This window comes from Chaetodon trifascialis, chromosome 5, assembly GCF_039877785.1.
Source record: "Chaetodon trifascialis isolate fChaTrf1 chromosome 5, fChaTrf1.hap1, whole genome shotgun sequence".
Classification (NCBI taxonomy): Eukaryota; Metazoa; Chordata; class Actinopteri; order Chaetodontiformes; family Chaetodontidae; genus Chaetodon; species Chaetodon trifascialis.
Window position 1 is genome coordinate 9316145 of NC_092060.1, and position 27894 is coordinate 9344038.

General features: G+C 41.0%; 1 protein-coding gene across 1 annotated transcript; it reads right to left on the minus strand.

Annotated features, from left to right (window-relative positions):
- Positions 1-13891: 13891 nt before the first annotated feature.
- On the minus strand, positions 13892-27812 carry ids (iduronate 2-sulfatase). Its single transcript, XM_070963240.1, has 13 exons — positions 27578-27812; positions 26668-26804; positions 26387-26564; positions 25998-26086; positions 22892-23092; positions 19562-19732; positions 19331-19457; positions 18551-18721; positions 18070-18176; positions 16656-16772; positions 16208-16318; positions 15949-16071; positions 13892-15868 (listed from the first exon to the last, which is right to left on the minus strand). Exons 1-13 carry the CDS (start codon positions 27651-27653, stop codon positions 15788-15790), a joined length of 1689 nt encoding a protein of 562 aa, XP_070819341.1. The 5' UTR covers positions 27654-27812; the 3' UTR covers positions 13892-15787.
- Positions 27813-27894: the final 82 nt, after the last annotated feature.

Genomic DNA, 27894 nt, shown 5'->3' on the forward strand with positions numbered 1-27894 from the left:
AACCAAGTTCGTTCAAATGCCCCCACCTCTTTGAAAGGGTTTCAGTTTTGGTACCAAATACCAAACTAAAAGAAATAAAATTATTTTTTTATGTTCAGACATGTGGTGCCACCTTTTCATACTTGACAGTTTGTGACTTCAGATATGAGTGAGTATCAGGACAGCCTCAGTTTGTCACAGTTGCCAACAAGAGACTCACATGTGATTTGGATCAGCGGTTTGTTTAAATGGAAGCTGTAAGATCTCAGATGTGGAGGCTCTCAGAACAATCCAATCAAGATAAACCTAACATTAAGATGTGTCAAGCAAGACTGAGGATTACAAGAGCTGGTCGGGTTGCAGTCCGGGGAGTTAACAGCTCAGCAGAACAAGCACTCAATTCATTGGTCCCACAAATGAGGGCTTTCCTCCATCAGTGAAAGTATTTGTCTGGTTCTTCTCTGACTGGTTATGGGCTTTGAAGAAATTCCGCTCAGTTCTATTTCCCACAGTAACCCACCCACTAAGGTGTCAGACACTTACGGGGGGAAGAAACTACAAGATTCAGTATGATTTGGCTCTAATTAAGCCCCCACCCATGTGCAGATCAAGTAAACAGGGTGGAAATCTCACATCGGCTTTTCTGCCCTGATGTCAAAAACCCTGTGCATCAGCAGCGACTTTGTACAGCACTTAATGAGACCAAATCATCTGCTGGATGTGTTGTAGTCGTTCCCCAGCATTTGTCGTGTTGTGTTGTTAGTGTGTAAACGTGTACAGCTGACTGTCAAGTCTATTTAAATCATTACCTGACTGGACAATAATGATGTTTGTGTACCATAATGTACAGACTGTGACTCCTGAAAACAGTGTTTGTTTTTTAGTGTCTTGTGAATGATTCAATGTGGATGAATGAGGAAGTGAAACAACAAAATTGGGTATCTATATATGTGTGTGTGTGTGTGTGTGTGTGTGTGTGTGTGTGTGTGTGTGTGTGTGTGTGTGTGTGTGTGTGTGTGAGATGTGTGTGTCCATGCAGAGGCTATGGCTGCATTTACACTGCACCAAACACGATCAGATTTTTAACCCTTTGTGGCACATGGAAACAAATCGAGAGCCTTCTCTCTCTCTGCTTTCACATGTGCTGTCAAGATTTAAAATCTCGATTTTTTTTTCATGGTCTTTGTAAATCCAGCACATCAAGCATGAATTTTTAAGTTTTGGATCATTTGACCATCGCTGAATGTGTATGGAAGACAATGCGGATGTGAAAAGTAATTTTCACTTTGACAAAAAAAAGAAACTCAAGTGCCTCTATTTGTGTCCAGTGGGAATTGCTCTATTTATTTAAGAACAAAGAATTAATCTAAATGATTTTCCATACCATATTGGTATAAATATGAGATTGTTTTTCGTAAAATCAAATGTTTCCACAAGCTTTTTACTGGCGTTTATGATGACACCAGGGTTTGGCTTTAAGAAAAATGTGTGATTTAACGTGTCAAATTTGCATCAGTTGCCGTTTTTTTTTTCTTTTTTCATGATGATTTGAGCAAGTATGGGTTTGTCTGAAATGCCTGACAATTTTAAACCATCGCATGCAATAAATGATAGCTTCAGACCAAGAACTACTTGTGTCCATTTTGAAAAAGAAAAAAAAAAAGTAGCCAGTGTAGTTATTGTCACATAGTCATTTACAGTGTGAATGTTCTACATCACCTGAAAACACAGAACCACTTCAAACACTAAAGCTAACAGTCTGTTCAAAAACATCAAGTCACTTAACAGGAAAAGTTCAGCATTTTAGGAAATGTGCTTATCCACCGTCTTACACAGAGTAAGATGAAAACTCTCATGTTCGTATGCTAAATATGAACCACCAGATATTTAGCTCAGTGCAGACCAGAAACATCGGGAAAATGGCTCACTTGGTTTTGTCCAAATGTAGCAAAATCTCCCTACTAGTACCTCCAAAGCTCACTGATTGACACGTTGTATCTAGTTTGTTTTAGGGCTGGATGATACATCCAATCAATTGGATCATATTTTTGTTTTTGTACAATGTGTAAAATGCTGCTTTGTGACAATCAAGTTATTACAACCTGCATAAAAGGTAACATTCAGTCAAGAAGTGACATAGATGTTAGCTGCTACATAAGCTGTTAGTCACGATAGTCTCATAACCTGTCGTCACGATATGACAGTCGCATTACAAGAGGGACAGACTGAAAGAAAGCTGCTGAAGCCTCGCAGTGTAGCAGTATGGGATAACCTGTGTCTTTTGAATATGTTTGCAGAACTTTCTAACATTAGGACAAGCTAACCCTTTCCCTCTGTTTCCACTGTTTGTGCTAAGCTAAGCTAACTGCGACATATTTAGCGTGAGAGTGTGAACTGTCAGCAAGACTGTGAATAGACAGTCTCCAAAATGTCAAACTGTTCCTTTAAAATGGACTCATGGTTCTTTATCTGAAAGCCTGACATGTTTACGAGTGAACATTTTGGATAACAGTCCCAACCTTTACTCCCTGTGGTTTAACAAAACTGCCTTTTGGGGTTTTTTGGGTTTTTTTTTCCTTTTTTTATTATTTGAGGTCATGAAGCCAAATTGTCCCAATGAGCCAATGAACTTCTACAACAGCCAACAAATAAAACCCACAAACTGTTTCTGTTAGACCTCAGTCATTTCAGGTCAATGGTTGATCCACAGTGTTGCTCAGTCCAATTCAATGATGTTCGATGTTGTTTTGTTTATGGTGAAACAGTGATGTTACTATATGGTTATCGTTAATTTCACACAATGGTCCTTATTTTAATTATATGCAGCGGTACGATATACTTATACAATAATATGCTGTAAAATGTCAAAAAATATTGCATTGGTGACATCATGGGAAGCATCGGTTTCATCCCACTATGCTACATGTCACATGATGGTTATGATAAATGTTGAATTCATGCAACAGTTCATTTGACTATATGCAATGTTAATATGTCGGTATATTCTGAAACATTTCAGAGACAGACTGCCTCAGCATGGCCTTTTATTCTGCTGACATCTTATTCAACATCTTATTAGCTCCTGTTACATTATCACAGTTGTCAACTTGTTTATCAAAAGCAGCAGTGACAGAAACGTCCCCACTGTGGCGATTACAGTAGAGAGCTAAACAGACTGATTTCCTTTTTGACAGCAGATGGTTACCAATAATACATTGATAATCTCTCCGGTTGTGATGAGTGTCTCTGATATTTGTTTGCATTTCAGAAAATCACAGATACACTTTGAAATTGCTTATGAAATTTCCAAAACTGCCTCATACAGTAAGTGAACTAGCAGTATTTATAAGGACAATATTTTTTTTTTTCTGCTCAAATTCCTGTAATCTACCAAGCTGCTTTTTTCTTTTTTTTTCCATTTGATTTTCCTCGGTTGTACTCTCACGGGTGATGCAACAGTGTTAGAAACAAGTATTTGAAATTAGTCTCTATTTATCCAATAAGTATTTGTTCAGGTCACCTGAGGGGCCATAATATGCTCTCGCTATCGCACAGGTCAGTTTCAGAGAAAAACTCCTAACATGTTACATCATGTTGTCTAATTTAGGCTGCATTACTAAGTAGTAGCCATCATAAGTCCCTTTCAAATTAGTAAAACCTACTGATATTGTAGAAGAATTCATATCTTCAGCTGTAACAGAATATACCGCATAAACCAACCAATCTTCTGTATTATCTGTGTTTGTTTATTGTGCAGTACAATACACTTACAGGAAGTTCTACATTTTGGGAAATACAGCTATGCGCTTCCTTCCGACAGTTAGACAAGAAAATTGATACCACTCTTGAGTCTGTTTGTAAAGCACGGACCATGAACTTGGAGGCCATTAGCCTAGCTTAGCATGTTTATTAAGTTTATGTAGCTTAGTGCTAAGATAGGCTCATTTCCTCAGAGCTGTGTCTCCGTACTTAAGACACAAGAGAGGTATCAAACTTCACATGTAGCTCTCGGAAAGAAAGCGAACAAGTGTATTTCTTAAAGTGTTGTGCAATTTCTTTAATAGGCACTTTGTATTGTAGTTGATATAAAGCTATTGTGGTAGGCCAGTGTAGTAGGAAATATAAAATGCTGGCCATACAGAAGACACACTGACAAATCATCAAATGAAAAACTTAATCAAATAGCTTATTTGTCAAGCAACAATTACACAGCCTGGTCGCTATCGGTTTTACAGAAAACAGGACCACTTTAAAAAGTAGCAGTATTATTTTAACCAATCAACCAGTAATATTAAAACCATGTGAACCTCTGCCAAGTTTGCTTTGATGGTTTCACTGTCCCACTGTCCCCAGTCATTTTGTTATAGCTAGTTTTGAATCCCTTCAGGGACACAACGGTGTTAAATCATGCAGGCATTCAAAATGTGCCAGGTGAAAACAAGCCGTACACCAGAAAGTTCAGAAACTGTGTTGACTGAGCATCTTCATGTTTCCAGTCAGTGAAAAACTGTCAGCTGGTCTCAGTGTAGAATCGCCCCAGGTCAGTTCGCTCCACAGCTCTGAATTTTCTCTTTAACGGTGCCAAATGTAGCGATTTTTAAATGAAACACTCCCCCACCATCAGTGGTTGTTAGGGCCTGATTTTCTGGAAGACAGCCTTAATCGTAAACCTCATCGACTCCTGTCACAACTCTTTACAGTATGATTTGTCTGCCCTTCCTCTAGCTTTGTAGACAGTATTCCTGGTGATGATCTACTTTGGTTATTGCAATGATGCAACAGGATCAAACTTCATGTGGCATTTATAGACGTTAAAATGCTACACTGCACCTATAAACTGTTGGGCAGCCCAGTTTGATAAAATTAGCATATTTCAAGCCAGACATTGGTGGTTTTGAGACAGGCAACAACACGGTGCCTCTGTTCCAGCCTGACAGATCTGTCCGTGGTTCTGTTGTACGTCACTGGCTAAACGCAACATTGTAAAGATTTCTACAAAATAACATCTGACAAAACATCTGTCCAACTCGGATTGCATTGTATTTCAAAATGTGTTGCACAACTTCAGCTGTTTTTCTGTTTCTATCAGTGCTATCTTTTGGCCTTTTATATGGTTCTTTTTATATGAAGTTGTTCTATGTGATGATCAGAAGTTGTGATGCAGTTCCATTGTTTTTAAATATTTAATGTCTCTAAAATATGGATTAAAATCTGTTTAAAACCAGTGGTCCTGCGGCTCTCATGGTCTTATTTGTGTCCTTAGAAAATGCAGTATTTTACTGGACTGTAAAAGGCTTTTTTTTGTTTGTTTATTTATTTTTTCAAGTTAAAGTTGCTTTTGTTGCATTTTTAAATTTCTTATTCCATAAGCAAACAGAAATTCAGTGTATTAAATAATGTAAACACCATAAAATGCAGTCTTACAATAAGACAGAGTTTTCTTAATGGATAAAATCTCTCCAATTTTGCACTCAAAATAAATAAGACCTTAGCCTTTGAGTGGCCTTGATGTATTACATTATAAGAGCCAAGCTAGTCTTCTTATTAGTGCTAATGGACTCTTATTTCTACATCATAACAACTATTAGCCTACTTCACCATGCATGATTAATTCATTGAATATAGCCACACATTAGAATTCAACAGGAGAGAAGAAAGCTGCGTGTCTTGAGAAAGTAAAAGAGACTGTGGAACAGAGCTCGATGGACTTCAGTGCATGAGAGAAGAATAAAGAGGGAGAAAGACAAGGGGTCTAGAGTTAAAGTCAAATTTAAAGTGTGCATTTTCTGGGAGACATAAATCCCACCTAATTAAGTATTTTCCTAAATGAGTCAGGAGGTGGAAAGCCTATTTGCAGACCCTGAGTCATATTAAGTGAGTGTGTGTGTCCTTGGTGTAGAGGCAACACACTGACAGCTCAGATTTATAGGTTTAATTGCCATAGGTAACCATGCAGTCAAATAAGCTCTCAGAGATATGGTTTAGAATCACACGCACACACACAAACACGCACACACATCCACAGAGACTAAAATGTATGGACACGCACATTCGCAGCAATAGCCGTCTGCTGGCCACAATGTGGAATCTGACCTGAGGAGATTACAATACTGCAGAGGACACTATGCACATGATCATGATGGCTTAAACACTATCACTATATCCATATTTACGACGATTGTCAGCTATTAAAATCACTGCAAGAGTTCAGTAACTGCCTCTCCACAACCACTCAACAGCTCAGCTAACACACTGCATTTCTTCTTTGTGACATTTCAAGATTGTGTTCAGGCAGCTGGATAGAAACACAGCTAACGTAGCATGAGCACTGGAACCTCATGCACACTGCCGTTATTGACTTTTTCATGTGGACTGGCGCTGTGATCAAGACGACCAATGTGCAAGTTTCCCCGTGGTTGAGCAGTCCCAACACGCCAGCAGAGTTTTAAAGTTGTAAAAAGCTCATTATTCATTCCCATGGTATATTCTTACAGACGATCTGAATGAAAAACTCTGCCCTGGGCTCTTAAATAAAAGCATCTGATTGAGAAGCAGAGAGTTGATTTTAAATGGATATGTATTTAAATCAAATGCAGACTGTGGACTCTGGAGTCAGAATTGTAACTTCAGATCTTTGGGAGTGTAACAAATACTAATGAGAGGAGATTTTAAAATAAATATTACTATTTTTGCCAGCAGTAAGAGGATGAGTCTGGATGTGAACAGGTCAGATTTGCTTTTTAATTATTATTATTTTCTCTGTGGCTTTTTCTCTCTTAGTCTTAGGCTACATTAGCCACTGATAATCTAACAAATGCAAGCAAATTGTGAATTTTATGGAAGACAAAGGGAATTCTGCTCAGCTTCATATTATAACATGAAAGTGTTCTTTTCTAACAAGGCCATATCATAGTAGAAAGTGTGATTGTGTCTCACTATGTCAAACACTATGAGATAATGGCTGATGTGTTCCCCTTGTCTAATTTTAGACATGAAATAAGGTTTAATCACACTATGCAAACCAATAATGTTAAATGTCCATTTTTTGTAGCCTACAGGTTTAGGTTTTTGTGTAGTAAGCATAAAGCTTTGTGTATTTTGTGTTTTTTGTTTGTTCCCTGGCTGGAGTCCAGTGTTATGTGGTTTGCACTTGACTGAGGTCATATGTTGTTACAGTAGCAAAAAAAAGTTGAATTATGTGGCATGTATGTCCTAAGAATGAAAAACTTGTGTTATTATAACATTAAAATTATCTTGTTTTAGCATTTTAAGGGTTTGAAAAATTTAAGGGATACATGAGCGTAGTACAAAAATGTCCAATTTCCACTAATGATTTTCCTGACAATGACAGAAGCTTGAGGCTCTTCTAATAAATGGATGGATAAAGGGAAACAAACCAATAACCATAGACTTTGCATGTGAAGTCATGTATATAAACATATTTAAAAAATGCTTATCTACAATATTGTAGACTTTATTCTGTCATGCATCAGGATCTGTTGGCTCGTCACATGACCACATCAGTGACGTAAGACAAGTAGCTTAAGAGGGTGGAATTTAGACCAATGAGAAAGAAAGAAAGAAAGAAAGAAAGAAAGAAAGAAAGAAAGAAAGAAAGAAAGAAAGAAAGAAAGAAAGAAAGAAAGAAAGAAAATGATCCACCCTCCTGAAACTATTGAAGGTCAACCTTTAAGTTTTAAAAAGACTCATTTTTTTTGTGATTTTGTTCCATTTTGGAGTGTCACAGCAAAGCAGACTGGGCTGTGGACAGGATTATAGAAACTCTAAGGTCATGAGTCCCTGCAGCACAAAAAAATCAGTGTGCTGTGTCTTACTGCTGAAGTGTTTATATTGACAGGTTAGATACAGCTTGATCAATGATAGATGTGAAAACGGCAGCTTGCTACAAAAGTCTAATATAAACGACTGGGAAAATGGGAAATTGAGTGCCCTGATCTGGAGACAGCAAACAGAATCTTTGCCCTCCTGCAATGCCTTAAATGTTTACAGCAATACTGACCAAGGCAACACTTTAAAATGCTGATTTTTCTGACAATAATGTTTTAATATCATTCTCCAGTCGCCTGTTATTGCTATAATAGACATTTCACTGGAAAATCCCTGCTTTCCTGACCACAGGTTTCCCTCACCCGCGACCACCAGAGTTGATTACAGACATTGAACTTCATTAGATGAAACCCAGTCAGATAATTAATTCCCTCTCTCTCATCGAGCAGAGTGGCACTTTTAACAGCTTGCCACTTATTCTATGCCACATGTTTAAAAGTCCATCATCCATTAGCTTGGACCAGCCTGTCCTTGAGGGTCGCGGCGGGCTCCGGAGCCAATCACAGCTGGCACTGGGCGAGAGGCAAGCTGCGCCCTGGACAGGTCAATCACAGGCTGATACATATGGCCAATTAACCTAACCTGCATATTTTACACAGAAAGTCCACACAGAAGGCCCCGGGTGTTAACCCAGAACCTTCTCCTGTGAGGCGACAGTGCTAACCACAGCAGAAGCGATTGTTAAGACAGGGGGCTTTCTGTTTAGCTCTGTGGTTCACAGCTCCAGCAGCGCTAACGAGGGAAGAGCTCGTCAGCTCTAATTGAATGACTCCTGATTAAACTGGTTTCACATTGGCAGCCAACATATCACATCTTGTCTGACTTTTAATTGGCTGCTTCCTTGAATGCTCCATGCGCTCCAGAGACACAGATGTCGACATGGTGGGTAAGTAAAGACAGTGGAGCAGAGAGGCACCGGCAGGTCTGAAGAGATCAAATATACTGGTTTACAGCAGAGGACTGAAAGACACATATTCTGCTAATAAAGGTGATGACATTTAGTGGCATCGGATCCCCAACATGTTCCCACTGTCAGGTGTCAAAACAAATGTCAGACTGTGTCACACAAGACGCAGTAAGGACATAAAAAGTTGCTGTGAAGCGTCTGTGCACACCTATGTAGGGGTTTTCAACAATTAAGATCAATTAGACCACAACTCAAGTCGAGGCTGGGTGAAGCTATGCTGCGTGACGTCCCCACACTCTATAAAAATGGTAAATCAGTGGTGTCCTGCCCTAACAACTGTGACAAAACTAACAGGAGAAATGTCAATCAGGTCTGCATGTGCACACTGAGAAGAGGTAGAATTAGGCAATAAACCAGTACACTCTGAGTGTGCAGGGCCCATAATTGGAGGGTTTGAGTGTTAAAGTGGCTACAATCAATATTCTTTATGATAACATCGTATCAAATGACATGTGAAAACAGTGTGAAAGGGGTTGCTTATAGTGATGAATCTACAGAGAATTATCACCTGAATCAGCAGCTGCCCTCGGCCATACAGAGCTGTATGGTGAGTTTCAGCTCATTGCTGAGCTGTCCTGCTGCAACTTTATCACTGAGGTTCACTCTCACTGCTCTCGGTGTGTCATTTTAATTTCTGCAGCGGGCAGCTGTTTTCATCGAATAGGTCTAAAAACCCAGCGCACTCACAGTTAGCAAGTAGCTGGTGAACATAGTGGAGCACCAGTGTACAGAAAGTCATGGTGGAACAGTTCAAAACCATTTTCTAGCATGTAGGGCAGCTTATATAGCACTGCATTGCATGTTCACCTCGTGAAGCAGCAGGATTCACAAGATCACACAAGATCATGTGACATAAGACTTCATGTTGCCATGGTTATGCCAGTTATGCCATTCATGGTAACATGACCACTACCATTGCACCAGTATGGTGGACCATTCAGCTGAAGAGCCAGATATTTCCGTCAAGAGTTGGTAGAGATCTAAAACAGAGCTAAAAGGGAGCAATTCATCAGGTGGACACAAACCTCAGACACTACATCCATGTTTACTGACAGTCTGTGTGCAGAACAATAAGACGGTAAGACAGGGCACGTTCACGCCAAGTATTTTCATAAGTCTAATATGAACTATGAAGCATTTTCTCATGTTTAGCACTTCTGTTTTTCTGTTAAAAAAATCTGAGCATAACCCCAGCAAACTGCAAACCCCAGAATGCAAGGATTGTTAGATGAGAGGAGCAATCACCCAAGTCAAAAAAAAAGGATATTCATTGTATATCAATACAATACCATATTGAAATGAATTGTAGATATTAAGAGCTCAGTCTAAGGTAACAAAAACACAAGTCTTATTTTCAGGATTATGCACTGATGAAAACATTATTCTGATTTTAATCAATTTTTCCCTACACACTGGACCTTTATGTGTTATTCATGAATATTAGATATTTTAGAATACATATACATATTTTCTGTAAATAATAGCATAACTGGCTCTTTTTCTCCTAATGGGCATTTTTTTTCAGCAGTCGCCATTCAAAGTTTTTGCATTTTTTCGGGATCCTCTTCCAGTCTGCATTGGCATTGGCAGGTTAGTCACTCTAAGCTTTGTGTAAAAGAGACACACACTCAACAACATGACACATGGTTAAGAAAGAAACTGCAGGAGCATATTCAATTAACAGATAGTGTTAAACACAGCTGCTGTGGTGGAACCTTTCTCACAGTTTACATACTGACTTGTCAATCAGAGGTGTATCTAATTACGTTAATTGTGGCCACATTCCATTTAGGTTTTCAATTGTCAGGGTCCTGCTATTCTGACAATTATTGTTATCTCAGCACAGGTCTTTTGCCTCCACCAATTACATCTAGCAAAATCAAACATTTGTATCTCTCACAATGCAACAGTGCACCTATAAAAGCAGAGATCACTGAAAGCTGAAATGTAGCCTTTTGAAATGTAGGTTTTTAACTTCATCTTGTGGACTAATAAACTCTTGATTTTTCTGTCAGCCACGATGTTGTAATACAGGTCGCAATGTCAAGTAATGCTCCAATTGTTTCACAGTCCATTACAGTGAGAAAAACGTCACATTTTGTATGAAGCTACCAGCTGTGGCATACTGTAACTTTCCTCCGTCTCTACAATGTAGAACTGGCCACATAAAATACTGTAAGCAGCTTAGTAGCTTCAAAAGAAGGAGACAGCCGAGTCTACAAAATTAATTTGGCCGTTGAAGAGCATTTCTGTTGAAAAGCTGCTCCTCTGAGAAAATACTCCAAAACCACATCCTCAAGTCCTTGGGAGGCGAGTACACAACAGTTTGTTTACTATTCCTGGATTCATTCACACACAATAAACACACACACACACACACCCTTGAGACTGAGCCTAGTCATGATGCAGCTGAGCTAAGCAGTTTCTACTCACATACACATCCTCTCCCTCTCTCTAATGTAATTGTGTATATTGCCAACGTTAACAGAAAGGCAGTGTGACCTGCCAGAATGAGCCCATAGCAGTAATGCGATTACGAGTGTATGAAACATAATGATAGACGATGAGAGTGAGACAAAGACAGAGTGGATTGGAAAGAAGAAGCAGGTAGAACAGAGTGAGAAAAAGAGAGGGTAGCAGATGAAGAACAGAGGGAAAAAACAGGAGGTAAACAGTAATGTAACTGCCATTAGATCAATTTGATCGTGGTCAGAGATCACTGCGCGTGATGATAAATATTGATCTGATAAAACCACTGAGGCAAAAATATGGGCTGACATGAAAACAGCCAGAGGAGAGCAGTTACAGCTGCACTGACTCAGACGTCTGCTCCAAAGACCATCATGAAGCTCTGATAAAGCCACGCACGCCACCTGCTCAGCACCACACCGCAATTAGCAGCTGAAGACTCACATCGCTACCCCTGGAGATGGTGGAGACAAAAACTGAGTTAAAAGTCCTCCCTGCCTTTGCTGGCACACTGCTGTGTGTCTTTGCTCATCAACTCCACCGACTGAGGATCAGCAGTGGTGGAATGTAACTAAGTGCATTTACTCAAGTACTCTATTTGTACATATTTGAGGTACCTGTATTTTTACTTGAGTATTTCCATTTTATGCAGCCTTATACTTCAACTCCACTACATTCGTCTAACAGCTTTAGTTACTTTTCATCTAAAAATTTTTCATCCCCTTCCAGTGCGATGAAAACCACGTCTCTCCAGATTTGGTGATTTTAAATGTTTCTGATAAATTGAAGTGTTCCACCATGGGTTGAGAAAATTCCCCTACCTCTTGAGCTAAATAAACTCTTTAAAAACCCTCTTGGATTAGCTGCAAAATGCATCTTCACAAAGCTGAAAACAGGCTGTTTTTCTGAGGTCATGAAAAGCTGAAGATATGATGATATGTGGCTCTCACTGGACAGCAAGGCCACTAACAAATAATGATATTATGGAACGTGATGTATAGCTGGAGATGCAACTACCCGACAATAAAGCAGCAAAACTCAGGGCAACTTTAAACATCCACAGCAGTAAAATGCAACATAAACATTGATGGACCAATAATATTAATCCAAAAATATACAACAGTAAAACACTGACATTTTTCTAATTACAGTACAGTAGTAACAATTGCAGTACTTTTACTTTTGATACTTCTTGATAATTCTTGAATGCTTTTACTCTTTAGTAAGGTTTTGAATGCAGGACTTTCACTCCACTACTTTTCGGTAGCATTTTCACAGTACTTGAATTAAAGTAAAGGATCTGAGTACTTCTTCTACCTCTAAATATAAGCAGAATAGCGTGAAGCTCCTCTTCCTCTTACGGCTGCTCCCTATTGGGGGTCGCCACAGTGGATCATCTGCTCTCTGGCAGACTGGGCCCCGCTCAATCCAGCATGGAAATCTGCATTATTTGATTTGGCATAAGCTTTTTACGCTGGATGCCCCTCATTTATCTGGGCTTGGGACCGGCAATTAGTTATACACTCACTTGTGCAGCCCCAGGGGCTGGGGACCCAAGGACACATCACTATGTAGACATGAGGCGGGTGGGGATCGAACCAAGAAGCCTCCGATGAGTAGACAACCTGCTCCACTTCCTGAACCACAGCCAGAGCATAACAGCATAAAACTGTGGAACGGAAGGTATACTGTACTGCGTCGACTTTATGCAAAAACAACACAGGGACCAAACTCCACTGCTCCACAGCGCTACCAGTGGTCAAGAACACCATGCAGTACCTTTAAGAGGTGTTGTGTTGACAGTGTCTTTCTGCTGCCCCCAAGTGGCTAAAAAATCTGTAAGAATAGGTTTAACTCTTAATGTCAAAAATGTATTTATCACACAACAATCCATCACAGATAAAGTAACAAAGGGATCACAAAGAAATGTAGAACTGCAACATGTGAGGTAAATATGAATGTAGATGGGTAGAAGGGACGAATTGATTGGAAGAGGTAAAATTGGCAGGGGAGAGATGACAAGTGCTTCCCTGGTCTTTGGGAATTTTTTGACTTTTCATTTGTAGCATAAGATTTCACTTCATGCCGAGTTCAACACATGGTTCTGCACGATTGCCCAGAAATTGAAAATGGTAAAAAACTCAAAAGGCATGAGACTGAATTCATACTATATCTCAAAATGCAATTACAAGGCTTTTAACCATTTGTGTTGCCCGGACAGATTGACTGACTGTGGAATCATGCACAAATTAGGAAATGTTCAGTTTGGTCCAAATTCTTCCAGCGCCAAAGAGCAGGCATATTCTCTGCTCCAGAGGAGACAAACGACAGAGGGAGGAAGGAGGAGGAAGGAGAGAAAACACAGAATAGACTGGAGAGGTCCCCGAGGAGCTCCCTCACTCCTCTGCAGCTTTACACGCCTGCTGTGGGTGAGCATAAAATGAGTTACAACAGAGTGGTGTGTGTGTGTGTGTGTGTGTGTGTGTGTGTGTGTGTGTGTGTGTGTGTGTGTGTGTGTGTGGACAGGCAGCAAAGTGTACAGTGTTTCTGCAGGACACACTGGCATACAGACACAAACACACTGAAGGTTGTGATTATAAGTTACTAGAAAGCACAAAGTCAACTTTTGCTGCAGAAAGACTTTATTTTTTTTTTACAAACCAATCGAAACAGACATAAATATATTAACAGCGTGTCCTTGCCAAGCTTGAGATTTGAATTATTTCTGCAGCATTTATTTTTTATTTTCCCTTCAGAAGCTTAGTCTTCTTGAGTCTGCTCTAATGCAACCAAACTCGATGATAAGCTGATCTTTGCATTGTCAGTATCTGTGTGGACACTCTACATTACTGGTTCTGTCCATTGTTTAAGATGTTAAGTCTGTTACAGGACACACGAGCAGACACACGTCAACAAGAGAAGAAATACACAAAAAAAATGAAGCGATACAATTCCGTCTTGAGAATTTGTCAACATCCTGACACATGATGGAACCACACGGATTACATGACTCATCTGCATCCCATTAACACGAGGGGATTTGCTCTGTCAACTTTTATCGTAGGCTGTACTGGCTGCACTGTTGGACCTGAAATTCAAGCTGTAATTGCTTTCTTCTAAATTGCCACAGCACAAAATGTTCATGCACTGGAACAGCAGTAAAACGTGGCTACACTCTGTTTCATTTGCATTGAATTATGGGTGGCTTTTACTCATTTCATTTTGGGTCCACAAATTGATCTGAACTGACTGTTTACAAGGAGGGGGGCGAATAGCTGCAAGTGACATCAAGTGCAAATAGAAATGTCATATTGTTTAACACTACAGTACAAAACTGTGCAAGTCCCTTTTAGCTGTTGTACTTCAAAGCACAGAGACGCCACCTGAAGCAGACTGGATGATCAATAGTACACTCAAGAGCACTCGTTCCAAAAAGAGAAACCGGTGTCGCCATTAATCAAAAGGGCTAATTCTTCAGGTTTCCTCAATTTTCCTTCAGATGAAAAGACTTCTGAGCAGGTAACGGCTTGTAAAGGGTGATGTAATCGTTTTTGTGGAGGAAGGCAGTGCTGTCATAGCCAATCAGACGTGTCAATCACACACCCAGTTCAGCTTCCTAATAAAGTTGTCAAAAAAAGGGCGATGGTTCAGCTGCTCAGATGTGAGTGCAGTGTGAATTTGCAGAGACTTTACAGCACCCTCATGCCTGTATGCTAAATATGAGCCAGCTAGCAATTAGCTTAGCTTAGCATAAAGACTGTAAGCAGGTGGAAACAGCTAGTGTGGCTCTTAAATAAAAAGTTAATGCTGACGAGAACCCTTAAATTTTACTGATTAACAAGTTTTATCTTGTGTTAATATGTTAGCTTTAAAGGGCCAGGCTCCCCTGCTTCCAGACTTTATGCAATGCTAAGCTAATTGCTAACATGGCCACGTTTAAAATTCACTGTCCAAGCCAAAGAACAGTATTGATCACATCTAACTCTCAAAAAGAAAGCCAATAAACTTATTTCCCAAAATGTCAGACTCTTCCTTTTATCTGCTGTAAATAACTGGCTGCTAAAATTGGAGTGATGTAAAACTAGAATGACGCATTCTTCTCGAAACTGAACGATCAGGTTTACACGGACATCAATGGCAGGTGTGAAGAGGCCAGACAATGAAGACACTGGAAGTTGTGTTCAGCAGCAGGAAGACAAACCAATGAGAAGTTTCTGTGCAGACCTGGATGTTTCTCTTTGTATAATTTTAGTGTCTGTCTTATGTTGAAACCACACAAACGCCTTCTTACTCACTTATGCTGAAACCAGATCTGCCTGCCAATGAGTTCTTAACAAGGAACATTAGCCTGAACAACCGAGCCTGAAAGATTAATAGCAATACCACATAACAGTGAATCAAGTATGGTTCATATTAAAAGAAATATTCAAGGCATTCCTTCCTTTCTACGTGAAGTTTTTCACCCATCCATCTTCCCTTTGTACCCGTCTCCATCCGTCCATCTGTTGTGCTTTATTTTCATCATCACGCCTTCGTTCTACTCGTCTTCATCCCTGCTGTGAGGTAGAGGAGCTGCAGCCTCATTCTCTTCTGCAGACTCGCAGTCTGGACAGCAACCACAAGAAGTAAACAAGTGAAAGAATCAATGAGTGAACAATGGCTATACTTCTAAAAGTCAGACTCACATGTGGCAGGCTGGCCATCTTTCTCATCACACTGTGGTCAGAGTCACTGTAGATGTTCTTGTCCTGCCCAGGGTCGCCTGCTAACATGTACAACTCCCCAGCATGGACGTCAGACACATTCACCTGGATGGAGAGACGGATGGATAACAGACAAATATAATCTGTTACAGATATTGCACCAAAGATGGATCACACACATACAACACAGCCTGAACCTCATAGAAAGACACAGAGGAGAATATTTATGTGGCACACCAACCTGAAATGTTTCAGGGTTGAATCCCAGCCAGAGAGTGTATCTGTAGTCCCAGGAGCGGAGAGAGTACCCCATGACCTTGATGTCTTTAAGGTCAGGGAGGTCAGAGTTCTCCTAAAAGAAGCACAGTGAACCATAAAGGCGTCTTAAAACTGTACAAACCTTTCTGATGTGCTGTCAAATCCACAGCTGCAAACTCGTCCTGCCAGATGAGCCGACGCGCTAATGTCAGGCTGCCAAACTGTTCAGCACAGACAATCATCAGCAGGTGCAGCACTCATCGGGATAAATTAATTCAAAGATCTTGTGCTTGTAGCTAGCAGCTCCAGTGGAGGCACAATGCAGAGAGGTCAAAGAGCGACAGTGTGACAGCCGTTCATTATGAGCTTCAGCTCGCTTTGACCCTTTAAATGCAACTTCAAAATCCATTTCTAAACACAGTCTGCGGTACCTGTGGGGTATCAGCGGGTCGAGGGTACTGGCTAAAAGATATGGCCTCCTCATCCTCCCCTCTTTCTCTGTGTCGGAAGGTGTAGGCCAGGTTGTCTCCTTCTGTACACAACTCCTCCTGAAAGCAGACGAGCAGACCAAAGAGTAAAGGAAATAAATGTCACAGTCACTTAGATCACATTCAGATCAGCATGTTCGGGCCCGTTTATGGAGTGCTTACTTCTTGATTCATTTTGTTTGGTAATGTCAGTAGAACATCATTTGCACTAACTGTTTCAAGGTCCACGAAAGGTCTCAGTTCTGCTCTTGTGGTGCAATTTGTAGAAAACGAGAATGCAATGTAAAATACAGGAAATGGCATGAGAACACAGTTGAAATTAAAGACCGAAGGAAGTTGATGAGAAGTTCAGCGAGCTCAGAGTCCATGTAACAGACACTGAATTACATTTTGAACCCCACTTTTTCCCACGCTTCAAATAAAAAGCTCTGCTTTCCTGTTAGTCATTACCTACAATGACTGAATACAAGAATGAGAGACTGTACGTACAATACGAGAGACTACAGCCATGTTAGCTTGTTGATGTGCTAATGTTAGCAGACTCATGCATTTTTCCAAGAACATTACCTGCAGTACCAAACTTGTAGTCACACAAGTGAGTGAGTTAGCTGCTTGTTGTGTCACATATTTGCAACAATTTGTTAGCAAGGGAAATCAAATAAGTGGTCTGAAGCTGCTTTTTGAATGAGCTGAATCTATTTGTTTACATATTAACAGTCATGTTTACAGTCATGGTAACTTTGCAACCATGTTACACTTCTCACTAAGTGGAAGACATCATAGCTGTAATTTCTGATATCTGTAAGTGGGTGATGTAAGTCAAAGGGCTGACGTTTCCCACTCCAGTGCTCATACATGTAACCACAGTCTGAACTACATGACATGACTGCCTGCACATCAGTGGGCCCAGCATTGCTTCTAGCTTAACACTCAGCAGGTTCACAATGAAAATGCTAACAGGCTTAAGTATAATTTCAACCATGTTCACCATTTTAATTTAGCATGTTAGCTGGCTAACATTTACTAATTAGCACAAAACACAGCTGAGGCTGATGGGAATGTCATTAGCTTTACGGGTATCTGGTCAGAAACCTGATGATGGTGCTACATGAAAAGACAGTGAAGCCACCATTAGGACTCATCCTCGGGGCACCATGAACATCTGTACCAAATGTTATAGCAATCCATCCAGTAGTAGATGAGATATTTCAGACCAACAGACCAAATGACCTCACCTTCTCCAGAGGCTTGCCACCAGCAAACTTTTCCACCAAATCAAGTCTTAAGTATGAACATCGCTGAAGGCAGTGAAAACTACAAGTTTCAATAAATAGATTCAGTTTTCATCCAATCACACCTGGAAAGAAACATCAGGACAAGGTTCAGGTGCTCTGAGGCCAGCCAGGTAAGAGACGGTAGGAAAAACATCCACCAGCTCCACCATGTTTCTTATCACTTTGTCATCTGGAAGAGAGGGGTCAGCCAATTAGAGAAGTCTTACACAGCCGCTGACAGCAAATCAGACGCCCTGCTGTTAAATTTCATCATCGTTGCACCATTTGCACTTGAAGTAAAAACTGTCCGAGGCAAAATATCAAAGTGTTTCCCTGTCTTAATACTTTTGGGAACCCTCTGTGTATATCAAAGACCTTACGACAGTCAAGTTGGCATAATAATACATGTTTCAACAAGATTTACATGAGCAATTAGGACCAAAGATTCTAAATCAAACTCGAGCTCCCTTTTGTGGCTTATACACATGGTGCGTTCAAGTGCTACAAAAATAACACGTTTCTATGTTAATCAACAGCAACTTGTTGCCAGTGAAAGGCCCTTACTCTTAAAGCTGACCTCCGCTTTGGTCAGGACATCAATAAAGGGAAAGGTAAACTCTCCCAGCCAATTACGGTGTGCGGTGACGCCAGGAACGTAGAAGATAAGAGGGACACGTGTTGCCACATCAAAAGTAGAATATTTAGCCCATTCACCATGTTCTCCTAATGACCAACCTGCAACAGGAGGGAGAGGTAATGAAAGACGGTTGTTGAAAAGACTGAGGCAGGTTAGAGAAATAAACAGATTCAAAACCACAAATCTGTATTGTACAAATATTTCAGATATGCAAATGTTTTCCCAGTCATCTTATATTTGAAAATGATGTCATTTGATTGAGCTTTACTGGGTACATATCAAACAGTGATGGAAAGGATTCACTCAGCATCCTCCACTGAAGGAGACATTAAAAGAAATTGAATTTCCAAGTCACAAAGTTTTGGGTTTTTTTTTTTTTTCCAAAAAGGAGGAAGCAATGCAAAAAGTGCAGCAAAACTATGGAGGGAGGTAAGAGTCCAATATTCTGTTACAACACTGCCATCTGGTGGTTACAGAGCAGCAAAACTGACAAAATCTGCACACAAATCTGCAACGTATGCTTTAAAAAAAAAAAAAAAACACTTCCTGTTCCTAAACAATGTGCATAAATAATGTGCAACTGACATAAGAGGTATTGATTTCACTAAATATTTGAAAGGAAGCAATCATGTCAGTGTTCAACTCGAAATCAAGCCCCAGTATAATAATAAGTCATTTCCAGTTCAACCCGGCATGTGTGTACTGACCGTGATCTGAGGTGAACACCACCATTGTGCTCTCAGCCAGCCCCAGCTCATCGAGAGTACTGAGCAGCCGTCCAACCAGACCGTCCACGTAAGACACAGCAGCGTAATAATGCTGACGGATACGCAGCTGGAAGACATGATGGAGATCACTGTTAGTGTGTGTTTCAGGAGCGGCCACACAGGAACCACATTAGAAATGGTTCAAAAGTGTTGAGGGCAGTCAGTTCATACCTGGAAGTCTTTAGGGACTGGTCCATAGGGGAAGCTAATGTTGAGTTTGTGGACGTCTTCCCTCCTCCTCACGTCCATCCAGGGGTTGTAGGCAACAGGTGGAAGGAGTTTAGGGACATTGGGGTCAGGGGCCAGAGTCATTTGGTCTATGGGATATAACTTCAGGTACTCCTGTAATGTACAAGTTTCAAAATCATTTGCATTACATATCATTTATACTGAATTATATATTATTGAATTATATGATAATAACATTCTATTATATACATAATAATATATGTTCAATATGTTGTCAATTATAAGGAGATTTTGCTGTTGTTGCTCCAACTCTAGAACAGCTTCCCACCATTTCTCAGAGATGTTTTTTATTCCATTATTTTCTGGTACTTACAGATGATGGTTTCTAGCATTAAAACAGAGCCACCCTGACCCCACATCACCCTCTGTCATCAGAATATGATCCCAGCTTGTTACTCAAGTGTTACTCTAACTGTAAAGATATCATTATTAAGATGTTTAATGGTTATTACCTCCAAATATGATACAACAGAAATCTACCCATACAAACAAAAACATGTAAGTTAAAGGCTTTTTAAAAGGACTCTGGACCTCTGAGCCTTGAGTACTGCGAATGTTCTCAGATGTCTTCAGCTTCATTGACTTCCATCCTTCCAGAAGCTGCATTTTGTGCTTGGAGTTTTTAATCTGGCAGAGACGGCTGTAAGTGTCCAGGCGATCCGGGGTAAATCACGTGGAGCATATGCATCACATGCCGACAGAGAGTTGCCTTGACCTTTTCCCTCTTTTCATCTCTCTACTTCCCCTTTGTGGGAAACCTCGTCGGCACGCTGACATTTGTCTCTGTTCAGTCCGTCTCCGCTCTCATTCAGCTTCCACTTCATCATGCTCTCTTCCTCCTTCATGCTGAATTGCGTCTCTCATATGTCTCGATCAGCCCTCAATGAATTCCCTTCACATACACTTTTTCCCCAATTCTAGCTTTCAGAGGTTCCTTTTTCATCCTGTTCCCTGGTTTTTACACACACGGGCCCACATCAAAACGAGCTCCTTCACGGCTCCTCACTCTGGACTCTCTCCTCATAAAAACATTGTATTTTTAAAACATCGGTGCTATCATTATCTGCAGGCTCAGAGGCTTCTGAATTCTGCTGGAGCTTGGAGTCACGTCTGGATGATGAGCGGAACAAACAATGGCACTTTATGGCACTTCTTCCCCACATGCTCCTCTTACGTTCTGCTCCCCACATCCTCTTTCCTCCATGTCAACACCATCACTTATTCTCATTCTCTGGCATTATTTGCTCAGTCTTCGGCCTGAAAATCACAGTTCTGTCCACAGCAACAGTGACTTTCACTTCTCTACTCCACATACTCAGCTTCATTTGTGCCGGTAAGTAGCTATTCATTTAAGGTCTGCAGACTAAGGGAATTGTATAATGCATCCCGGTGAGTGAATGTCTGTCTTCATGAATGAACATTACAGAAATTCCACCAGAAGAATAGCTGCATCCAGTTAAGCACAGCCAATGAGAGCTATGGTGTTTGCAGACAGTGGACATATGAGCCAATAAGTAACAAGACTGTTTAGCACAGGAATGCCAAAGACCAGATTTACGTCATTTAGAAACTGGATTATGTAATTTGTCCACTAACAGTGACAGGTAAATACATTTGAGATAAATAAAGCAATCCTTTGTAAAAATGTTCCAGTAGGTTTTGTTTTTATGCACTCTCATTCAATGTTTTTTCAATTATTCTCTACATTGTAGGTCAATGCTATGAAATAACACACATGTAATTATGTGATAAAGGAAGCACAGAGCAAAATATGCTTCATATTTTAGATGTTTCAAAGTAGCCAGCCATTGCTTTGATGACAGCTTTGTACACATTCTCTCAGCCAGCTTCATGAGGTAATCCATCGCCCCCACACACCATCACACCTCCTCCTCCGTGCTTCACACTGGGATCCACTCATGCAGATGCCATCCGTTCACCTTCTCTGCGTCTCACAAATACACGGTCAAAAACCTCACATTTGGACTCATCGTTCGAATGTCTGCTCCTTGTGTTTCTTGGCCAAAGCATCTCTCTTCTTGCTGGTCTCCCTCCGTGGTGCTTTCTTTGACTCACACAGCCTCCTCCCTACGGTTGATGTTGAGATGTGTCTGCTACTTGAACTCAGAAGCATTTATGAGGGCTCTAATCTGAGGGGCTGTTTCTGGGGCTGCTCACTGTAATGAACTTCTCCTCTGCAGCAGAGGAAACTCTTGGTCTTTCTTTTCTGGTGCAGTCCTCATGAGAGCCAGCTTCATCATGGGGTTTGATGGTTTTTGCGACTGCGCTTGAAGAAACAAAGTTCTTGAAATTTCCTGGATGACAGACTTTCAGTGATGGACTGTAGTTGAGCAGTTCTTTGCATAATCTGGATTACTACACAAGTCAAATAGGGCTATTTACTGTATACCAACAGCATCTTGGCAGAACAGCTGATGGTCTCAAGCGCATTAAGAAGGTGAGAAATTCCACTAATTAAGTGTTGACAAGGCACACCTGTTCATTAAAAACCATTGTGGGGGACGACCTCATGAAGCTGGTTGAGAAAATGCCAATAATGTGCTAAACTGTCATCAAGGCAAACAGCTGTTCCTTAGAAGAATCCAAAATGTGAGACATACTTTGCTTTGTTCACACTTCAGCTTACCAAAAAGTTTGTGTTTCGATAAAAGCAAAAATGCAGCAAAGTTCAAAGGAAACACATGAAGAGAATAGCTCATGTCATCTTGTTGCGCCCTCTTGTTCTGCAATGGCATAATCGCACCCGACTGGGGGATGGGTGCCATCAGCTGTTTATCTTGAGCAGACTCCAGTCACATAAGGTAGTGGATGGAAACAAGCATTTTCTTTTGTAGACGTTCTCCAAATTCGGAACAATTTGTGATACATTTGGATGGAAACCAAGCTACACAACAATATATCCTTCACTATCATATTCATACACACCAAACATTATAAAAAGGGTGTAAAGTCAACACTTAAATGTTGCAATTCTCAGTACACTTAAACCATAATCGAGTCATGTCCTTGGTTCTAATGTTTGAGGCCATTTGGTGGATCAAGAAGTCACTATGAAACCCACGAGCATTAACTCTGACTGGGCTGAACCCTGAGACAGTCACCTGCAGCTAATATCAATACTGGTTTTCACAATCGCATAACTGCATCGATTTAACTGTTAACTACCTGTTATGTACCTTACATCTCAAGCAGCGTATAGAGGGTTGATGGCGTGGATATTGAGTCGTCTACCTGTGGGATCCTGAAGGGTATGTGTGGTTTGTGAAAGCCCACAGCCAAGAAGAAAGGAACGTCGCTGTTGGCCCGACTCTTCAGTAACCTCACTGCCTCGTCTGTGCTCTCCAGGTCAGGGAGGGTTCCCCCTGGCTGCTCTGTCACGTTCACTGCACACAGTAAGTTGGCATGGAGCTTACCATCCTCTCCTTTACACATCTGAAACGATATCAAAAGCCACATGTATGCCCAGTTCATGCTGAGGTACACATTTCAGACTCTCTGTCCTGTAAACTGAAGGCACATGGAAGTTCACACTGAGTTTACACAGCTGTTTCCATTCAGACATGAAAACTACAGGATGATTTAGTGACTGCTCAGATGTGTGTCAATAAGACAATAGGAGGCGGAATCATTTCAAAGTTAAGCTTCACTGCATGGTACATTCACTGACACACAGAAACAAAACCACCTGAGGCAAAGTGGATGAACATGATAGCACTCAATGAGTAACTGACGGACATCTGCACTAGTCTCTCTGGATCCCTGTTGGAATTATAAACTTCACTCTTGATCAGTTTGCAATCCTTGAATGCCAAGACAGGCAATGTGGAATATGACCATACAAGCTCATGCTCCAGACGTGACCTTGGGCCTCCCCATGTCTGAAGCCACTGATATGTGGGGCCTGCAATGGGTCACGGCACACCTCCCTGGAAAATGTATATACCACATGATGACAGCTGTTTGCCGTCTGCTCAGTCAGCCAGGAGACCACTTTCTGAAAGCCAAAAGAACACCTGGCAGTATCTCACCAGGGAGGGGGGGTCCACCTAGACCGGGAACCAGAGGAATCTGCAAGTTCATATTGTATTTACTCTGGCAGAGTGGAAAGACTAATCAAGGTGGTTTGTTGAGTTTAATTTTGTTTCTGTTGAGTTTGAAAGAAGCCTGCGAGATAAAATCACTGTTTTACTCAATGGAGTCTGGTGGCTTTCAGGAGAGCAATATAGCAGCTGTTTCTGGTTCAGCAAAAAGGAGTTTAGTCTTTAACAAAAAGGTCCGTCTCTGTAGGGATCCTTTCCGTAATGTTGTCAGACAGAAATTTGGCTGAACCAGCAGAGAGTGATGCTGAGGAAGATGATGTTGAATATACAGACAGGATGGTACTTTTCCTCTTGTGAAAATGTGAGGACAATCACATCCAGGAAAGCTCTAAAACACAATGTCATTACAGTGGATCACCTGGACACAGTAGCTCTTATGCAGCTGCTGCCTGGGAGTTCATGGTCGTCCCCTCTGGATGATTTGGATAAATCTGATGATCCTCTCAGCGACTGTGAGAACCATCAGATTTGTCATAGCTGTGAAGGCAGAGACTGTACAGGAAACTATCATGATCCTCTGAACAGCTCTCGGGACTTGCTTGAGGGGAGAGCCACCTGGGAGGCCCAGTGATGAAGATGACATAGAGTCATCCTCCACTGACTTCTCTGATGCAGGCTCATACATTTTCAGTTTCAATGAAGAAAGGCGCTGATAGTTCCATTGAGATAGAGTGGGTAGTTACGGTATTAGGCCCCATTATGAGTACGTAACCACTTTTACTCATTTTGTTCAAGTTCCAGCCTGGACTGGCTTCAGGAGAGAACCACCCACTGCGAGATGGACACTCAGACACAGACATCTCCAGTGATGAAGACAGTTGCTGATGGAGATGGTGACTGCCCCATCACCACTATTGAGGTCTTTTTGTAGTCACTTTAGATTCAGAAGACTTGGAGACAGACAATGTTATAACTCTGCTGATGTCTCTTTTACTGGAATTGACGGAGACATCAGCAGTTACTAACTGTATAATGACGGACATTTAACAGCCACTGACTTACATGATGAAGTCAGAGACACTGCTATCCCAGCCATGAAAACTCACGCGCTGCTGCTACTTCCAGTTAAGACAATTCAGACACAGCTTGTTTTACCAATTGTCAAGTCAAATCAAATTTTGTTTATATAGCTCAATATTATAAACTTGGCTTGAGGGCTTTACAACCTGCATAGTATATGACAACCTCGTCTCCACCATGGAAACCAGGAAAATTGCCAGTGTCAGCAGTGATGACAGCTTTAGCCGCCTCTGGCTCCACTGATGGAGCTTCAGCTGGCTCGTCTGACTGAGCTGCAGCCGCCACTTATTCAAATGATGGTGCTGCAGCTGCCATTACACCTGTTGATCAGGACGAACTGATCCTGATAGAGCCCGGCAGGAGAATTTGCTTGAGAAGAGCTGCAAATTCTCCCACTGAGTGAAAGGGGCCCTGATTTTCTCCTTCATGTGTCCAAAGGAATAATCTATATCTACTGTAAAAATGAGACCCAGATGCTGTGTTAAATAAAAATGCAAAAAACTGAAAGGTAAATATAGGATTCATTAATTTTATTGCAGACTTTGAAGAATTTAGGAACGCTTGCAAAGTGCTTGATGAAGCAACTCTGTGCTTAAGGCGTAATCTTAAACTGGCCATCTTTGCTCCTGAAGGTCTGCAGTGAACAGGAGTAATACAGACATCATTTGGGACACTCAAGTGTAACATGTATAACACCCAGGGAAGCACTGCAGAGAGGTTCAGCATCATTACGTTCTCCATGGGAAAATAATGGCTTAAGCCTGATGGTAGCGCTACGGCTGCTTTTATTATGACCATTAAAAAGAATAACTATTCATTCATTTTCAGATCCACTAAGAGGCTCAGCTGGATTGTATTAAGTAAATATTTGGGAGATGTTAAGAGGAAAGAGGCCATTTGGCTTCTTACAAACAAGTAACAAAATCTAAAAGTTGAGCCCTGGCGAACAGAAAATGATTATTCTGCACTCAGTTTTCAAATGTGCTGATTCTAAAATACCTACCAGTTATGCTAGCAGTACTTATTCAGATACCCATGTTGTATGTTTAAAGAAATAGCACTTTTATAATAGTCTTTCTTTGGCTGAAAATAATGAGTAGTTCATGTGTTTATAAAGCCCAGACCTGCTGTGGAGGTGAGGAGTGGCGTGGCATCACCCAAAGCAGCATTAGCTGCTGACTTTACATTGCAAGTGCGATACTCCATCCTATTCATACCTTTTCTTTCTCATATCTAAGCGAAGCTGGGTGGTAGGCAGGGCTGGACCAGCTGTAGGGGTAGTCATCAGTGAAGTTAGAGGGAACACCTAAAGAAAGAAAATACAACACAACCATTGATCCTACCATACGATTGGATGGACACACAAATCTCCAGACTTTTTCTAAGTAAACGACAGATTCACACAGATCGGGTCCTTCTCAAAAACGCAGCTCAGGCTCATCGTTAGCTAGCAGTAAATCTGTGGTTCTCACTGCAGTTTCAGAGGTAACTATTCAGGAACCATCTCTGTATTACTTCCTTAATGTGCTGCTGTGTCAGCATGGAGAAAAATATGTTTTATCTCTCAACTCAGACTTTTATTAAAGATGTATGATATCAATCTTACCTGGATGAAAGATCTTGCCCACAGACATGGTGAAGTACCCTCTAGATTTAAAGTACTGGGGCATGGTCGTGTAGTTTCCAGAATGGACTCTCCAGTAGGACTTGAAGTCATAGAGCCTGGTCGTGTCTGGTCTGCGACTGGTTAGCATGGACGTACGACTGGGAGCACACACAGCTTGCTGGGAGAGGAAAATACACCTTAAAACATTTATGATGCAACTAGACTCACATCTACATAAACTGAACTGCTTTGACAATTTCAGACAGCAAACACCAACGGACCTGTGCATAAGCATTGAGAAAAACTTGACTTTTGGATGCCAGTTGGTCAATGTTTGGGGATTTTACCACAGAGTCCCCATAGCAGCCCAGTGATGTCCGCAAATCATCCGCCATGATGAAAAGGACATTTTTCCTCTCTGAAAGCAAACACAACCACAGTTACTTCATGTTTTTCCACTGCTTGACAGCTCATGAGCGAACCTAAGAAGTACTGAGTTCAGGTATAGTTTCCAGATTGCTGCCAAGGAAAGCTCAATAGCAGGTGATGGTAAATAGACTGCATTTATATTGAGCTTTTCTAGTCTACTGGCTATTCAAAAGCACTTTACCACATACGCACACAGTCACGCACTCACGCACTCACACACACAAACACACCAGTGTCACAGACATCGGGAGCTGACACGGATTTAGTATCTGGGTCACTTCGATATGCAGATTGTGTGAGACGGGGATCGAACAGCCGACCTCCTGATTAATGGTCGACCTGCTCCACCTCTTCAATAAACTATCCTACTAAACTAAAACAAACTCTAGCTGCAGTTGATCACGTAACTACACCAAGTGTAGTGTGTACGAAACTTAACACAATAAGCCTCCAAGTAAATCTTACAAAGCACCATTCAGTGAGTAAATTGAATTAACGTCAGATCACAGCAGCTACAGTCACTAAACCAACATAATGATTAGCGTTCATTAGCCGCTGTGTTAGCTAGTTACTGAGAATTACGTCTCAGATAAACTAACGTCCCAAATCAAATCCGTCAAATAACAAAGAAGTCAAAACGATAAAATGACAACCAACCAATCTCTTTATCATAATACCGTGTAGACTTCACATATAATGACATTTTCACCCGCTTTGTTGCATATCTATTTAGTATTTGCCAAGTACAAAAACAAACTCAACCTGTTCTTGCTACAACAGCGAGACCCAGTGTGTGAAGAACCAGGAGGAGAAGCCATATTCGGACCCCGACGAACATTTTGGTTTGTAGAGGAAGACGAATACTATTCGTTACTTTAATATACTTTAATCTCGCATTCCCTCTGCTCTTTTAGCTGTTTCCACCCAGTCAAAACAAACGAACGTGTCGTTGTCCTCTTTAAATAACTTCCTGATTATCGCGTCGCCCGAGAGAAATATTTTCATTGGTCTACTTAACAATCGCCCCGCCCCGAAACGCTAATCATATTAGTTAAATGATGTGTCAATCATTTTAACAC